At 34.8% G+C, this 19124-nt stretch overlaps 1 protein-coding gene across 3 annotated transcripts; it reads left to right on the forward strand.

Moving 5' to 3' along the window:
- The first annotated feature begins 2167 nt into the window (after positions 1–2167).
- On the forward strand, positions 2168–12750 carry LOC147477261 (uncharacterized). 3 transcript variants are annotated; one of them, XM_086583434.1, is made up of 9 exons: positions 2169–2893; positions 3400–3483; positions 5325–5391; positions 9970–10218; positions 10314–10523; positions 10608–10697; positions 10801–10905; positions 10988–11339; positions 12507–12750. In XM_086583434.1, the coding sequence occupies exons 4-9, from the start codon at positions 10147–10149 to the stop codon at positions 12596–12598; spliced, it is 921 nt and encodes a 306-aa protein (XP_086439560.1). In that variant the 5' UTR covers positions 2169–2893; positions 3400–3483; positions 5325–5391; positions 9970–10146; the 3' UTR covers positions 12599–12750. The 3 variants fall into 3 exon arrangements, with proteins under 3 accessions (XP_086439562.1, XP_086439560.1, XP_086439561.1); XM_086583436.1 differs by lacking the exon at positions 10608–10697 and having other exon boundaries at positions 2168–3483; XM_086583435.1 differs by lacking the exons at positions 2169–2893; positions 3400–3483; positions 5325–5391 and adding an exon at positions 5829–8386 and having other exon boundaries at positions 8637–10218.
- Positions 12751–19124: the final 6374 nt, after the last annotated feature.

Here is a 19124-nt window from a genome sequence, read left to right on the forward strand (position 1 = left end):
GCCTCTCTCATACAAAGTACCACTACAAGACATATGTCCCAAGCGGAGATATCGTCTCCAAGAACATATTTCCATCTTGTAAACTCATAACCTGTGAGTCACAGCCATCTCTGGGCTTTCCATGCTCATAAACAAAGCCTCATTTGGACATAAAAAAAAAATAACAGGTCATTCCCGTACATTCAAGGAATCCAGACCTATATTCCCGTACACTCAAGGAATACAACCAGCCCGCAAGGCAAATACCTTAGTTCCTCTCTAAGGCGGCTTTTCACATGATATCATTAGTCATAAACATTTCTTTTCTTTTTCTTTTTTATCAAAGAGGCGTGGAGAGATCTAAAGATGTAGGCAACACATTATATTATATAAGTGTTATTTACGCAAGATCACACTAATACCGTTTAGACTCAACTTAGTATACGTATAAAAATCACATCCAATGTCAAAACTCAGCAATAAACCAAATATTCTTTAACGCATAGAAGACTGAAAATATAATAACAACGACGTCTCTCTCAAAGAGATTAAATATATGTAATCATAAATATATCCATAAAGATAGAAGTCAAAAATGATATGACATTCCAATTCCAAAATACCACCACATTTCGAAACACGTGTGTAAGTAAATTCAAAAGAAATAAGGACTTGAGTCAAAGTCAAAGAACAATAAGAATTCATACCTTAAGGTTGCATACTTCATTTCCCTTTTATTCTTCAATTATATATATATACTAAGCTCAAACTTTAATGTGACATGCATGTCACATGTTATAACATACCTCTATACTAACATTTAGTGTATATGCAACAAATCTGTACTTGGAATATAATTCAAATATTAAATTAAGCAATCAAGACACCCATATGTCTAAGTACAATCATTTATTTCATTACAAAAAAAAAAGTTAACTAGAGCTCACCCAAAAAGAAAACACAGTAGATTATCTAGCTAACTTGCCAAAGCAATAACTTTTTCTACAGTCATCCAAATGATACACCACTTAATTATTTGAAAATTAGGATATGTAAATTTGCATTTTCATGTTGAACTCGAAGTCCCAATATTATTATAGCTAGGAGTAAAAATAGCTCAAACTTGGTAAAAATCATACTTTTCAACAAACTAAAATTCCAACGCGCTTTCTTCCAGAGACCACAAATCTTTCCACAGGTGTCCAAACGCTACAAGGCTTTTTGCGTTGAAACGAAGACTCTCAGAACTTACTATTTTATGTTTTATAAAAATTCTAACTCTCACTCTAACTATATGAAAACTGGACTCGAACACAGTGCGCAGAAACTAATTTCTGATGCACTGTTTTCTGTCAACCAAACTTGCAGACATCATAACTATCTCCACAGGACTCAGAATGTGACTAGGCCAATTGGGTTGGAAAGAAGACTTAGAAAACTAACTTTTTCATGCTTTGGCAAGAGTTTGAATCTAATGTAAAACAAAGTAGTGATTTAGAAGAAAGAGACATGGAAATCTCGATTAGAAGAGAAGTGAAGTGAAGAAGAAAGATAAGAAATTTAGATGAACAATGATAAGCACCCAAAACTGTAATATAAAACCCTGTAGAGACGTAACATTTTGATTAATTATGTGTTTAATAATCATGAATTAATTATATTTACGTGGTTCTATAGGTTTTTGCGATGAACATAAAAATAAGAATCAAACTAGTATTTAAGTACAAAATAGTGTGCCTACGTGAAATATTCTAATTTAGCCCATGCAAAGCTCAATGAAGCCTGGGGACTCAAACAGGACGGTTCTAGGTCAGAATAGGATCAACGTACCGGAAAACATCAAACTTTTGAAGCCCATATCTTCTGAACCTGGACTACAAATCTAGCAAGTGAACCATCAGAACGATCAGTGCAACAAGCTCTATCTCATGTCAGATTTTACAGAAATCAACTCTCAAACCCGCCACTAGAAAAATCATGTGGGCCCACTATGCGGACCCACATAATTTGGTGATGAAGCTCACATGTCAAGCTTTCGCACAAGTCAAGCACTTTGGCACAAAAGTCTTGATAGGTAGCACAAAATTAGGAATCACAAAGTCTTGATTAGTTGGATGGTGGGAGTACGTTGAAATTAAATGTGTCAAAAGTCTTGGTTAGGTGTAAGCAAAAGTCTTGATCAAAATAGAGCATTAAATGATATGAATGACATTCACGTGGAGCAAAAGAGAAAGGAAACAATCTCTTGCTTTAAAAGGATGTCTTCATTAGTAAGACCCAACTTTTGCATCCTTAGCTAGTTTTAGTTTTCATTTTGCTCCAAAATTAGCAAGTTTACATTTTCTAGTTCTAAGTTGTAATTAAACCTGGTACTAGCTTTCAAAAGCATTCTAATAAAAGAACTTCCTTGTAAAATTAGGATTCTTCTTGTTATTCTCTTTTAGTTCTATCCATTCAATTTTCTTTAATTCATAGAATCTAAGGATCATGACACTACAACAAACAAGTTTTTTAGCGACGATATTTGTTGCGACGTTTTAGAATCGTAGGTGAAATACACTTTTATCGACACTTTTGTACGTCTCAAATTGTTTATTGTCGCCATATAAAATCATCCCTTTTTGCTACGCTTATTTCGTCGCTAATAATATTAAATTACTTATAAAAAGCAAATATTTACTTTTCAAGATATAAACATATCTTTGGCGACGTCTTGAGCGTGGGAAATACTATCTAATTTTTATGGATGCTTTGGTACGTCGCTGGTAAGGGGATAAGTGGCGACGCGTTTGGAAAACGTAGCCAATTGTTCATAGTTTACAACGTTTATTAACGTAGGCAAATATTTCACGTGGAATTGGGAATTCTTTTTCTTGCCACAGCTTTTTCGACAATAGAGTTTCGTCGGGATAAGGTATGTAATTGCAGCATTTTTTGTCAATTATGTGGTCAGTTGTTTTCAGCACGAATTTGTTAAGATCCACACCAATTTTACCTTTTCATTGGCTCTTAATTTGAGTTTCCAGAAAAATAAAAAAGAGGGAATAAACCCTATTGCCAAAAATAGTTTGTAAAAAACCAAAAAAAGAAAGTAGAGAAAAATAATAACACAAAATCACGTCTCTCTACTACCTCCATAGCTCCTACTTTTGCTCTCTCTCGCTCTCTCTACTAATATTCCTCCATTACACTCTGAAATTTACCCCCCCTCTCTCTCTCTTCCTCCCTCACCTCACTCTCCCTCTCACACAGACAGGTAAGAAGAAGTCAAAGTTTAAACCTTTAATTTTCAGTTTCTTGATTAATCGATTTTTTCTATTAATTTTTTTGTTGCCAATTTTCTCCAAGTTGTAACCAATTGAAACATTGGTTGGTAGCAGCGATAACCATATGACATCTCTTTGATTTTGTTTTGCTAAGTTTATCAAGGAAAGTGGAATTTTACCGCGCGCCGTCTGTTTGGAGAAAAAAGTTGTTAAACTTGAAGCAACCCATCTGGAAAAGGTAATAGAATATGTTTTTTTTTCTTCTTTTCTATGATTTTGGAGTTGTAGAGAACATGATTTATTTTTCTTTTTTGTTTTTTTTATTAATTTGGGGTCATTGTATTTGCCGACTCTTGGAGGAGAAGAAGATGGTTTTGGTTTTGGGTGATTGTTGTTATTGGTGGTTGGGGTGTTAGATTTTTTAAGGGATTTGAGATTTTGGAAAAGAAGGTTTTGGACAAGAGGAGATAATGGGCGAGGATTATTTGAATTGGGATTTGGAATGGGTTGATTGTAATGATGGAGAGGTTGTTATTGGTCTTGGAAAATTTGTTTTGGTGGAATGGGATAGGCTTTTTAGCCAGAGGATGGGTACCCTATTATATTGAGAGAATAACAAAGTTATTACTGGATTTGAGTGTTTTAGTAGGTCAAGTTCAGAGACCTTAACATATAGATAGTGCCTACTATTCATCTAAAGGATTGAAGGAAGATGAAACCATAAATAATCTGGTGGGTATAGTAGTCTAGCTAATGCAAGCTCATCAAATAGTGGGAGAACACTTGAGCCAAACTAATTCCATTATTTGCAACACCATTAATTAATACTCTTATAATTATCTAACACGCATGTCTGAAGTTTTTATTTGTTTTATAGGTTTCATGTCTTTCATTTTATTATTATTGACAAATTTTGTTATTCATGATTGAATTTTTATGTATTATATATTTTTGGCTTACTTCCTTATTGAAGGCTTACTCCCTTATTGAATTAAGGAGCCAATTAAAAATAGGTTATCATTCAAAGGCAGTTCTCCTGGTGCTTGATGTACAAGCATGGATAGCGAGGGATGCACCTCAATTCCTCCATCTTGTTGTTCTCATAGTGCATAAATTCATTTATTGGCTTTTGACTGTTCACTCCCTGTTCTATCAAGCTATCTTGTAGTCTGTCTTAGCAGTCTTTCCCTGTTGAACTTTCTTGCTTCAAACTTTACTTTATTTATTTATTTTTTTTAGAAGAAGCTAGGGGTTAAGGATATCCCAACCTTTATTATAGATCAGCTAACTCTTGGGTACATAGTTCCTTCTTTATCCTCCCTTACAATGGAATCTAGAATAGAGTCTAAGGAAGGTATAAAGTACGCCACATCCATATCCGGATAGTCATAGACTTTAGACAAGTAATCGGCTGCCCTATTACCTTCTCTAAAAATATGAACTATTCTGACATACACAAACAAACTACTAAGGCTCTTAAGCTCAGCTACTAGATTCTTGCAGTGCCACGGTGCTTTCTCCTTCCCGTTTGCTATGTTTACAGCTCTAAGAGAATCAGATGCAACTTTGATGTACCTCGAGCTGAGCTCGAGAGCAGCCTTTAGACCAGCAACTATGGCTTGTAGCTCCTAGTATAAGACTGAGATATGTCTCGATCTGCCATAATAAGCCACCTTCACTTGACCGTCTTCATCTCTTATCAGTCCACCATATCTTGCGATATTGTCCTTCACCGACCCATCAGAGTTAAGTTAAGCTCGCCAACCAACCGGTCTTACCCAACTACACCACCTGGTTTCCTTCTGTTGGTATCTTGGGGAGATAACCAACCTCTGTAAAAGAATTCTCAGCTGGATATTGTCGGTCACTTCTATCAAGCATTTGGCCAAGTATTTCTTCATAGTGTGTTTTAGATTATCGCTGACCTCTTTTGCTGTCTTGACCTATCTTTTTTGCCTTCGCCTGTTACTTTATTCTTGAGTGTTCGTAGTTGATGCAAGCAAATGAACATCTGCCAGTTGGCAACAATGTCAAGTTTCCAAATTCTTTTAATAGATTTGAATTTCGTTTTATTTTCAGGAAGAAAAGCATTTGTCAAAGACCGGCCAAGTGCTCTTTTGCTGAAGACCAAGCTCTCCTGCTTTAGGTAAGTCAATCTTTATATATATATGTGTGTGTGTGTGAGAGTGTGTGTGTGTGTTGCTTTTTTAATTGATAGAGAAAAATTGGGTTTTGTTGTGTTAGTTCCATTGTATTTAATAGTTCCATTAATGTTATTTGATACTATAATGGGTTGATTTGTCAATGGGTTGTATAAATATTTAAAGCATGAGTTATAATTAATGTTCTTGAACTGTTTAGGTAATGAAATTGTACCTATTGTTATTCCACTATTGGATAGTTTTGGACTTGAAATCGGTCTTGATAACTGCTTTTAATAGAAGCAAAGCTTTGTTAATTCTTTTTTATTATCTTTGTCGATAAACACAAATATGGATAAAAATTGGATGAGTATGCCGCATAGGCCTGAATATGTACAAGGTCTTAGAGATTTTATTGTGCTTGCCAAAAATCATTTAGACAAGAAAATCCGATGTCGATGTCCGTGTAAGAAGTGCAATAATAGGTACTACTTGCACATCGATGAAGTAAATGATCATTTATTTACTTCAGGTATCGGTAAAGATTATACTCGATGGGTACATCATGGTGAACCTTTTGAAGTAGTGAGTGAGTGATGATGATGATGATGATGGTTCGGGTGGTGAAGGTGGACTCTATCGTGGGGGTAGAGGAGATGCTCGTAGATTTAGAACCAAGTCATATGGGTATTTCACAGCCAGAAGTGCAGCATTTAGAACCATTTATTGATCATAATACAAAAGATATCAATCCAAAACCATTTGATAAACTCTTGTTTAATTTGAAGCCCGTCAGCCTCTGTATCTGGGTTGTGAAAAATTTAGTAAATTGGATTTTCTCGTGAAGTTGTTTCATCTAAAGATAATTAATCGCTGGAGCAATAAATCATTTGAGATGGTTCTCAAGTTGATTAAGGCTGCATTACCATCTGGTGAAACACTCCCGAAGTCCCATTATGAGGCCAAGGCGTTATTGCGGGACTTGGGACTTGGTTATGTATCTATACATGCATGCATGTATCATTGTATGCTCTTCTGGAAGGAAGACAAAGATCTTGAAAGTTGTCGTGTTTGTGGTGAATCGAGGTACAAAATTAATCAAGGCAAGGGTAAAAAATAACCACAGAAAGTCTTGAGACACTTTCCACTTAAGCCTAGGCTGCAGAGGTTGTTTATGTCGAGAATGACTGCTGAAGGAATGAGATGGCATAAAGAAAAATGAGTTCGGGAGGATAATGTACTAAGGCATCCTGTAGATTCAAAAGTCTGGGAAGATTTTAATAAGGAGCATCAAGCGTTCGCTAGTGATCCTCGCAATGTTCGACTTGGCCTTGCAAGTAATGGGTTTAACCCTTTTGGAGACATGAGCAATGCCTATAGTATGTGGCCAGTAATGCTTATATCGTACAATATGCCACCTTGGAAATGTATGAAAGAATCATTCATTTTCATGTCTCTTCTTATACCTGGACGTACAACACCTGGAAATGAAATTGATGTCTATTTACAGCCGTTGATAGAAGAACTAATTGATTTGTGGGAAAATGGGGTGGAGACATATGATGTCATGACGAAGCAGATGTTTGTAATGCGCGCATCAGTGTTATGGACTATAAATGACTTTCCAGTATTTGGGAACTTGTCTGGTTGGTCCACAAAAGGTAAAATGGCTTGTCCGAATTGTAACAAGGATACATTTTCTTTGTATTTGAAGAATGGACATAAGCAGTGTTACATGTACCATAGTCGGATTTTACAGCCAAGGCATCCTTTGAGAAAACGTCTTAAGCAATTACCTGGTAGAATTAGTGGGAGCAAGTCTGAACCCAAGAAGTTAACTGGGGAAGATGTATGTTTACAACTTGAGCATGTTGAAGAACAAATATTTGGAAAAAATCCAAACAACAAGAAGAGAAAGCGGAATGAGATTGAGTATAATTGGACGAAGAAGAGTATATTTTTTTCTTTTACCATATTGGAGAACCATTGAGCTGCGTCACAACCTTGATGTCATGTACATTGAAAAGAACATTTGTGAGAGTGTTTTGGCAACATTATTACATCTAGAAAAAATAAAAGATACAGCAAAAGCTCGAATGGATTTGGCACTATTGGGTATTAGGCCAGAGTTACATTTGAATCCCAGAGTTAATAAGTTTGTTATGCCCCTTGCTTGTTATACGATGTCACCTGCTCAGAGAAAGAGCTTCTGTGAATGGTTGAAAATAGTAAAGTTTCCTGATGGCTATGCATCAAATATCTCTCGATGTGTTAATAACAAAGACAACAAAGTATATGGAGTGAAGAGTCATGATTTCCACGTACTTTTACAATGAATTCTCCTGGTTGCACTATGTGGTTTCTTGGCTAGTGATGTATCAATTACATTAATCGAGTTGGGTTTGTTTTTCCGAGAGTTATGTTGCAAGACATTAAAATTGGAAATACTGGAGAAATTAGAAAAAGACATTGTTGTGATACTTTGTAAGCTTGAGTTAATATTTCCACCGGCATTCTTTGATGTCATGGTCTACCTAGCAATCCACTTACCTCATGAAGCGAAACTTGGCGGACCTATGCACTATCGCTAGATGTATCCAATTGAAAGGTGATGTTTGTTTGCTATAACTTAATTTTTGAAATATTTTTGTTAAGTACTTGGAATTCACTAATCCTACAATCTTAAAACAGGTTTTTGAAAACGCTTAAGCAGTATGTTCATAATAGAGCACACCCAGAAGGTTCAATTGCTGAAGCCTACATTGACTCTGAATGTCTAACGTTCTGTTCGATATACCTTCAAGATATCGAAACACGTTTTAATCGTGAAGAACGGAATTATGATGGTGATCATGCGAAACAACACAGAGGGTTGAAAGTTTTCACACAAAATGTTCGGCCATTAGGTGCTCCTAAGATGATTGAACTGAGTTCACAAGAATTCAATAAGGCTTGATACTATGTGTTGAATAATTCAGGAGAAATATCTTCACAATTTGAGTAAGTGTGCAACTTAGTATGATGTCATATTTATTATTTACATACATTTATGAAACTATTTATGTTAAATGCGCAATCAGCACATGATTGAGCTTAAAAGAGAAAGCCCACACGATTTAGAAGAAAGCAAGGCAAGAGCAACACTTCATAGAGTAGATTAAAAAGCGCATAAGCAATGGTTTAATTATTCAAGTAGTTCTTTACTTGATTTTGATAATTTTCTATTTACATTGTTTTTTTTATTGATTAGATGCAAGTATTGCGAAAAACAAAATCTCCTGATGCAACTGATGAACTGTATTCATTAGCATGCGGGCCTGATCCTCGTGTGACTCGGTATAGTGGCTGCATTGTTAACAGCATTAGGTATCATACTAAGGACCGTGAGGCAACTCTACGAACTTAAAATAGTGGTGTGGTGGTAAACGGAGAGCACTTGTCAATAGAAATGGACTTTTATGGTGTCTTAACAGATGTTCTAGAGTTAGAATATCTATTTGGAAAACAAGTTTTTCTTTTCAAGTGTGACTGGTGGGATGTTGGTAACAAAAAGACAGGAATACATATAGATGGAAATTTCACTAGTGTTAATGTCTCAAAGAAGTGTTATAGGGATGACCCTTTTGTGTTGGCGACCCAAGCAAGTCAAGTTTTCTATCTGGAAGATACCAAATTGCGTGGTACTTGCCAAGTTGTGCAGAAGGTAACTCATCAGAATGTGTATGATGTTTTAGAGAAAGATGAATTGAATGATGTAGAGCATGATGATGAGGCATATCAACAAGAGGAGCAACTTGGAGTAGATGAAATCCGAAATGAAGATGTTACACTAGTACAACTAAATAGGGAGGATGTGGACCCCGATGAAGTTGATGTGAATATGGTAAATCAGGATGTGATGGTTGTGGACGATGCTTCATTAATGACGATGATGAGGATGAGGAAGATGATACATTACTAGACTACTATACTGAAGAAGAGATCGTTTCTAGTGATAATGATACAGACATTGATTAAGAGTTCATGTAAAAACATTATTTCTTGACAACTAGTTGTTATTGCATTTAATTTGAATGTGTTTACAATGGATAAGTAGGAGTTCTTTTTAATTTCACGTTTTTGTCTAAATGTTGTTTTACATAACTAAAAATTAGGAACAATTATGTAATACATTGTTTATAAATAGTGAATTTATTCTTTATCCCTTAAATGTCTCCCTTTGAAACCCAAGTTTAACTAGGAAATTCCTTTAATGGTGTTCATCATCCCTTACAGGTAACACAATTCCTTCTTCTCTAGATGGTCCTTGTGGTTGGACAGTACACCTAAAATATTTTGATGATTTCATTCGTACAAATGGTATACTTTTGTTGTTTAGAAGTATTAACACCTCATGTTTCTTGTACAATTATGGCATCTGGACCTGGTCGTTGACGTGCATATGCTAGTGTTCAGGCTCAATCCACTCAGGATGGTTCTTGTAATGGAGATGAACTCATTCTTATGTCTTGATTGTTTTTTTTTTCTTATTACATACAGTTATTTTAGCTTCCTAACTAACTGTTTTTATGCATTTTAAATAGCTTATGTATAGAAAAAAAAAAAAAGTTAGAGGGAAGGTGAAAAATAAATTTCTCACAAAACACATCAAGCGCGGGGGCGGGAAACCAAGAATAGAAATTCCTTTTGGGACAACGAGGCCTATAGGCGATTGGAGCCAATAATGGATCAATGAGCTTGGCATCATTGCTAGGTTTTTCATGCCGCAGTTTGCCCATAAATGGAAAGATGTGGATGATGACACAAGAATGCTTTTACATGACAAAGCTTTGGTAATTGACTTATACATAATAGTGACTCAATATTTCTTAGTTAGTTTTTTAAATTTATCACAAAAAATTCTTTTGGTGGGTTATTTATTTTTTAGGAGAAGTTTGAAATGGATATGAGTCAACCACATGTGGTGTCAGCAGTGAACAGATATTTAAGGGATCGCTTTAAAGATTTCAGGTGTAAGCTTCACACACACTATGAGAAGCTTCCAAACAATATAAACAAATGTGAACGCCCATTCAATGGTGTTTCACAAGAAGCTTGGGGGAGTTGGTGTGATTTTTGGGAGACTAAAAAGTTCATGGTAATTGAGAATCATCTCTTGTTGTTTTTTTTTTGATAATTGGTATGTTTATAATTAATACAAAATGTATTCGTGTGTATACAGAATGTTAGTACCAATAACTATAGTCGCTCGTGCTTAACAACTGGCCACCGTGGTGGCTCAAAGTCTTTTATGTGGATTCTAGCTAACATGGTATAACCAACTGCTCAGTACTTAGATGATGGACACTTTTTTATCTGTGACTGGTTATTTCCGTACTATCATTATAATATGTGTCTCTTTGGAAATGGTGCAGGCTGGTCTCGAGAGCCAACAAGAGTCTAGTCAGATTGAATTGTATAAAAATACCCATTATAGTGAGAAGAAAGGCTGGATTTCTCACCAAGCTGAAGAGAACTATGTAATTACTTGTCTTATATCTATTTGTATGCTAAGTTTTGGTATTTATATAGTATTAATTTCTGATCTAACTAATTGTACAGGAGAGAATGCGTGAACTCAGAACTCAGCCTCCTAAAAAAGGCTCCAATCCATTGACAGATCAAGATATATTTGACAAAGTATTGGGTGTAAGATGTGGATATAATAGAGGTCTTGGTCATGGACATGCTGTTACATCAAGTAGAGCTGGAGGTGGATTCGTGAATGTAGAGGTGGATCAGCTGAGGAGGAGGGCAGCAGATGCAACGAACCAGCTAGAGGAGTTACGTAATGTGACCCAAGAGAGAATGGATGCCCAACAACAAACAATGAATGCCCAACAAGCTAGAATCAATGAGCAACAACGTGCATTGGACTTTCTTATGTCGAAGTTCCAGGTGGTCCTTGATTGTGGTACAAACTCCTAACTTTTGCTCTCTTTATAATTTTTGGTTAGTTGTATTTACAGTATTCATTAGTAGATATAGTTCATATACTATCCATTTCTACCTCATTTGAGTAGCTAGTATTGAAATCATTATGTGTTTCAATTTTGTTTTTGATGATATATGCCATTCATTACAGTTAGTTTTTCTGTACTACTTATATGATCGCAGTCGAAGCTTTTGTGTAGTATATGTGGACTGCAATTCACTTTTAGTGTCTATTGAAGTCTTGCTCTATTGGGGTCTGCTTGTGCCATAACTTTGAGCTGTGGGAACAAGTTGAATAGGGGGAATTCTGTATGTGCATTGTGGGGTTGTAGACAGTGGGACATGAGGTACTTAACCTGTTCTGAGTTTTATATATCTATGTTATGGGAATTGTTCTGAATTTTATATATATGTATTTCAATGAAGCCTTGGGAGTTTTCCCTGTGCTATACTATATTGGAGTCTTGCATATGTGATGGTCTGGATCTAAATTGTGGTTCTTATATTGGTATGGATTTGGCCAGATATGATAACACTCTAATATGAATATTTATGATGATGGTGATGCCTGTTGCATCTTTTTATGTGGTTTGCTGGGTTCGTTGCTTATGATATGAACTTATGGTATGAGTTTCAATTATTGAGTTTAGACTAATTTTAGATGTAGGGGCTTGCAACACCTACTTAAGTTTGGAGTTTTAGATCTGTTACTCCTAATGGTGGTGCTCTGTTGATGGTGGCAGTCCGAACAAATGACGTGCCATATATTTCATATAGTGTTTCTTTTTGTTAGTCAACTCAACTTTACTTGTGTTTATCAGTCAATTTTAAAGCATCAAGACTTAAGGTCTGTTTACTTGAGATGCTATATAAATATTTACGACTTTTTACTCATTCCGTCAAATGAAATGGATGTCTTCTTTTTTTTTTCCCATGCCCATCGAGGCGCTACACTTCACCTATTTTAGTTGTGAGAACAGTACCATGATCTAGCATTGAATGTCGAATTTTATTAATAATGAATATGGAATTCTGATATCGACTACTCACCATTTCATTGCATGTGAAGTAAATATTGCATATATTTGTGTTGGTACGTGTCCAAATAACTTGTTAATGGGGTACCATCTTTATTTTAATTTTGCAGGTTTAGGACTGAGCGGTTTAGCAATGAAAGAAGCTATTGGTGTGTGGGTCTGTTTTGGTAGAAACGAAGTCTTTCTTTTGTTAGTGAATTAGACAAACAAGACTTGTCTGACTTGGGCAGAAATTTAGATGTTAAATGTAGGATGTTTTCTATTCATGGCTACTGGTTTAAGAGTGGATCATATTACTCTTATTTTGCTTATGAGATGATCTCAATAAAAATGACATTTGGAATTGGTTAAGTATGAGATGGTTTAAGTAGTTGATACTTTTTTGTATCTTTCTTTTAGATTTAAATTATTGTGAAAAATAGGTGCACAAAGAACCTGTGTGGTTGAACCAAAATAGGGGAAAAAATAGCAAAAACAGAAAATTTTGAAAAAATTGGAAAAACATTTAGTGACGTTCTTGGAGAATCAGAAAGACAAGGTCTAAGCACAGTAAAAATCGTAGTAAATAACAAACTTATAGCGACGTTCAAAAACGTTGCAAGAAATAGATTATATTTGAAAATATCATACAACTTATGACAGCTACAAACGTTGCTACCACATTATTTTTTGCTACGTCCATAAAAACGTGGCCAAAACTTACCCTACTGCGACGATTAGAAACGTAGTAAAACAATTCACACGAAAGCAATTTTAGGCTTTTAGTGACAGACTAAACCGTCGCTAATATTAGTATTCAATCACTGTTTCATATAACGTCGCCACAGCTATATCTTTTGCCACGTTTCAAAATCCAAACGGGGAATAATTTTTACGACGTTATTTTACACACTGGAGACAATAAAAAGGGTGGCTAAATTTGGCCTTTTAGCGACAGTTTTAATTCGTCGACTCAGGGTATTTGTGACTATATGATTTTCCACGTCTGACTGACGATTAGAAAAACGTCACAATTGAATTCCAGCGACAGTTTTTGAAGTTTTTGCCACGCTTTTTAATGTCGCTAAAAGGATTTTCTGTTGTAGTGTGAGCTAAAACCCTCCTTGGTGGAGGGTTAATGACGCTCATGTGAAGATCAAACTCCGGTTGAGGAGTCTTGTATCATTGCTTAGGACTTAGGTTGTATTTAACATCCTGTCACAAAATGACAGTGATCATCCAAGATTGGAGCCTAGACCTTTAGATCAGCTCGTGTGCGCAACCCAGATGACACTGGGGATAGTCGCGCGCGCGAGTCTCTGGTCAATCCAGACTCTGCAATTTGAGCGACTGGTGTAGAATAGAACCAGGGATTGAAAAGGTATTTTAGATATGAATATCAGTTCAATCTCGTATGCTAACAAGATAGGCTTAGAGATAAGTTCGTGTTGTTAGGGATTGACGACTCAACTCGTTTTGGGTTTGTCTGTGAACCCAAAACAAGTAAGAGACAACATGATTTAGGTTTCTTAATTGTGGGAATGAATTAACATGAGTCGAATTAATTCTCCACCCTTCTTTCTCTCTATCTCTTTTGTGTTAAGAAATTAAAATCAGTTTTTTTGTAAGTTTTAGTAATTTGAATTCCAAGTAACACCGTAGAGTAGTTCGAATAATCACAAAGAAAATCCTTCTCACGAGTTCTCTAGCTAGGTAGTAATTCTAGTGAAGCAACTTAAAAGTTATAGTCTTTAGGTGTTGAACGATACCTTTACTCGAAGTGTATTCCAACGTACACGTGAGTTAGGTAGTGAATGATTTGTGTTTGAGCGTGTGTACAATTCAAGCCTTGTATACATACGAAAGACCGAAGATTAAACAAGAACAATATGTTAAAGAAGAAGATGAAGATTAGGAGTAGAAAGATAGATAATAACAAAGATAACTCAATTAAGATATTATTAAATAATAATCAAATCATAATAATTATAATAGGTTGGTTTACAAAATACTAGAGAAGATATCCACGTCACCACAACTAACTCCATTAGGAGAGGCCACCTAGGAGAGAGAAAAGTTTATCTCTCATATTAGAGTGCCACCCAGGAGAGAGAAAATATCTCTTAGAGGTCTTTACTTTAGTATATAGATATATAGTAGATGTTCTAGGTAAAGCTGCCCATATTGTTGGCTTCTCAAGATTCTAATCATTTTACTTTATAAGAGGCGTGGGGAGCCGCTGTTTGAGCTGTTCGTGCCCTTCGTCCTCTATTTTGTCACTTTTCTTTCCTAATATCTAGCTTGGCGCCACCGTCCCACAAACCCTTCGCCACTATTTTTCCTTTTGATTTTTTTTTTTTTCTTTTTTTTTTATGTAAAAAAATGGCTCCACAATCACACACGTGTCCACAACCCTTCGATAGCTTTTTTGTCGTTTTTCTTCTTATGATTGTTTTGCTTTTTGGTCTCCTAAAGGGCCCACTAATCAAAACAAACACAATGTCCTTAAAGATGGCCATACTGTATATCCACTAACTCTCTATTTGGACTTTGTTAGCCATGGGCTAAATTCTTCAAGCCCCCATCCACTATCTGAATTTAGGAAATTATTAGGTAGGGATGTAAATATTACCTATGGGACGGGGATCCATGGAGGCCCGACCCTAATGGGGTGGGTATGGGGGGTGCTAAATGGGGATGGGGGCGGATATGAGGAATCCCCGACTCTTTCCAAGCAAATATGGGGCGGGTACGGGGATTGGGGACCCCTACCCGAACGCGCCCCAATTAAGTATGTATTGTATATAACTAGTGGGTTTAAATACAGAAATATGCAACGTACTTAGGTCCTAGTAACACTTGTATCAACATAGAACTTTTTTTCACAAACGTATCAATGTACTATGCCCAATTTCACAAAAATAGCAATCCGTTAGGATCCGTCAGTTAAGTGATTATGTGTCATTGTTTTTTCAAGTTCATTTTATTTGTATTTTCCACTTGGCATGCCACATCAGCATTTTCTACCAACTCAGCATTTCCACCTCAGCGTTTTATTTTTCATTTCATATTACTTCTTTTATTTATTATTTATTATTTCTTTTTATTTTATATTATATTTTTTTATTTATAGTTAAGTGACTTAAAAATAAATTAATAATTTTTTTGAATTAATAAATATATAAAAAAGAATAAATTAATAATTATATAATAATAAAATATTTATAAAAAAAAATAAAGAAATATATAAATAATATATTATTTTATTTATTATATATATTTGAAAATTATAAAAAAACTATAAATTATATAAAAAAAGATTATAATATAAAAAAAAAAAAGAAATAAAAAAAAAATATATAAATAAAGAAATATATAAATGATATATATATTTTTTTTATATATATATATATATATATATATATATTATATATATATATATATATATATATATATATATATATATATATATATATATATATATATATATATATATATATATATTATATAATTTATTATTATTTTATTTTAATTTATAATTTGTTTTATAATTTTCAAATATATATAATAAATAAAATAATATATTATTTATATATTTCTTTATTTTTTTATATAATTTTTTTATTATTAATTTATTCTTTTTATATATTTATTAATTCAAAAAAAATAAATAAAAAATAAAAAATAAAAAAAATAAAAAAATAAAAGTAATATGAAATGAAAAAAAAAACGCTGAGGTGGAAATGCTGAGTTAGTAGAAAATGCTGATGTGACATGCCAAGTGGAAAATACAAATAAAACGAAATTGAAAAAACAATGACACATCATCACTTAACTGACGGATCCTAACATATTGCTATTTTTGTGAAATCGGGCATAGTACATTGATATGTTTGTGAAAAAAAATTCTATGTTGATACAAGTGTTAATAAGACCTAAGTAAGTTGCATATTTATGTATTTAAGCCTTTGCCTAACTAGTATATAGCCCGTGCCCATGACACTTTTTCAAATTAGGCCCAAAAGAACCCCAACCAACCAAATGATAAAGGTCTAGCCACAAAGCAGCCATTGTTGACCAAATCAACAATGATCAACAATAATCTAGTATTCTTTCAAATTAATATTTTAAATTGCACATACCCTATAAGACTTTGGATCTGCCATGTCATAACTTGTGAGAGATATTTATAGCCATCGGATGGGGTCTTGTAGGCCCCACACCAAGCCTTTTTATTAGATAGATTTGTATATATTATGTATATTTATCAAAATATTGCAAAATTATAAATTAAACTCAAGACCTCATTCTTAAATTATGACCAATTTTTCAGTAGGCTAATGCAAAATCCATGAAGGGTCTTTAATATAAAGAAGAAAAATAGTTTAGTTGGGTGATTATAAGTATAAATTTTGTTTGCTTAAGTTGGTTAATGGGGGGTGGGGCGGGTATGGGGAATCCGGTACCTTGGTGGGGCGGGTATGGGGAATCCCTGATTACCTATCGAGTGGGGATGGGACGGGTATGGAGAGTGAAATTGAAGTCGGGGATGGGGATGGAGATGGCAAACCTGCCCCCGACCCACCCCATTTGCATCCCTATTATTGGGTAGATAAGCTGCTCATGGATGCAAGTTGCAACCACTTCCATACTTTTGGTGTAGTTATTTACTTTCACTCATAATTTTACTATGCTCACCCAACAAACCTGATTTTTCTTATCATCACCCATTTTCATGTTTTTTACTATTTACAATTTACTTTTATGAAACTAATTAAAATTTAAGTAGGATTAAAATGTAGATTCTTGAAAATGTAATTGCTAAAATAAAATACAATGATTGAAAATAATTCGCATGTAGTGCATGCACAAGACTAGTATGATAAATAACAGTAAAGAAAAAAGAGTTATACTCCAAAAGATATGATGCTTGTGTTTTATTGGGCTGGGTTTGTAACAAGGGCAATGTAGAATGATGGGCTACTGATACAGAGACATAATTTGTAAAGTGTGATCTAGCCCAAGTGAATTTGTTTCTTGCTACATTCATTATGAATAAGAGAATGAAATTGTGGACATACACTCAATACTAAGAATATTTGGGTGTGTAGACCTCCTAATTAGTGGGAAATTTTGTGGTGAAATTTTATTTTAAGGTTTTGAGATACATCACCGCACTTGCAAAAATAGAATAACCACACCATAAAACACAAAAAAAAAATAAATAAAAAAATAAAAATAAAAAAAAAATAGCATGGATTCATCTTTTATCTCTGGTCTTATTCGTAAGTGTATTGAGAAAAGTTTTAATAAGCTGCTGGATACACTTGTGCAGCTGAAAGACCCACAGTGTAAATTGACCCTTTTACGAGCATGTGCAGCAGTAAGTTTGTCAACCTAAGTTGATATTTGCTCTACGTATTTGTCAACCTGCTTACTTTTGGAAAGCATCTAGTAAGTTTGACCATGGTATTCGGTTTGCTATTCAGGACATTGTCGTTTATGATGGACCCGATTTTGGTGATCTCCAGTGGTGTTAATTTGTTGACCCTCCACTCTGTCTTGGTGGTCTTGGTATCTGTTAGTTGTGTAGAGGATGCCATCATATGTTCTTTTGTAGCCTCACGGAGTTAGACCGAGGAGCTCCAAAACCACATTCTTAGATATTGTAACACCACTCCTATGTGTGTTGTTTTGATGCCTTCAATTGAAACTGCATAGGCATCTTCCTGATTTTGTTCTTAATATTATAACCTCAGAGGTCGCCGCCCCCAGCAAGCCATAGAATGTCTTGGCGGAAGCTAAGCCTACTACGGTAAGATTATTACAGGACTTGATGAAAAGGAGTTTGACTTGTCAGATCGTCATAAAGATGTTATTAGTTGATTACAGTCTGAACATGCTAAGGACTTTCTCCTTGTTATTCCTATAGATGGTCTTGGACAACGTATGTCACTGGTTAAGTATTAGTCTATTCTTTGTTACCGCCTCATGATCCCTTTGAATATCGATGGTGATCGATGTCTTGTTTGTATGAAGTGTTGCCTTGATGCTTTTGGAGATCATGCATCACAATATAATTAAGCATTTTCCAGGGTTTAAATACATGCATGACCATGTACGTGATATTTTGTATGATGCAGTCTGGCATGCTAGTATACAAGTGAAGAAGGAGGCTTATGTTAACTTCCTCATATATTGACCACAGAGAAGGTAGATCGATGCTTCGCCCTACAGATATCTTGATATATAATTGGTCTGATAGAAATAAAACATGCACGTGTGGATGTCACAAGAGTATCTTTTTTTTGTTGGTTTTGGTAATGGAGTTTTTGGAGTAGGGCAAGCAACTATTAGAACAGCTGCAACAAAAGTGGATAAACATAAAGGAGTGTCCATGGCTAACCACCATTGCTTCGTCCCATTTGCATTTGATACGGAGCCAGATGCGGCTGAGTTGCTTAGGAGGGTGTAGAAAGTGTTAGACATCAATGTGATGACAACTAATTCTCACAAATATGTGTTAGGAGGATTGGTTTTGCTATTTAGAAGGGGCTAGTGGTGCAATTTGTAGGGTGTTTAACCTCTAAATCATTTGTTTAATTTATTTTTCATATCAATATATAATAAATAAATGAATAAATAAATAAATAAATAAAAGAAAACATTGTGACCAATAAGTTGCCAATAATGTAGCTACTTCGAAGGTAGAGAAACAAGAGAGACTGTGTGTGGCCACCCAACATTGT

This window comes from Coptis chinensis, chromosome 9, assembly GCF_015680905.1.
Source record: "Coptis chinensis isolate HL-2020 chromosome 9, ASM1568090v1, whole genome shotgun sequence".
Classification (NCBI taxonomy): Eukaryota; Viridiplantae; Streptophyta; class Magnoliopsida; order Ranunculales; family Ranunculaceae; genus Coptis; species Coptis chinensis.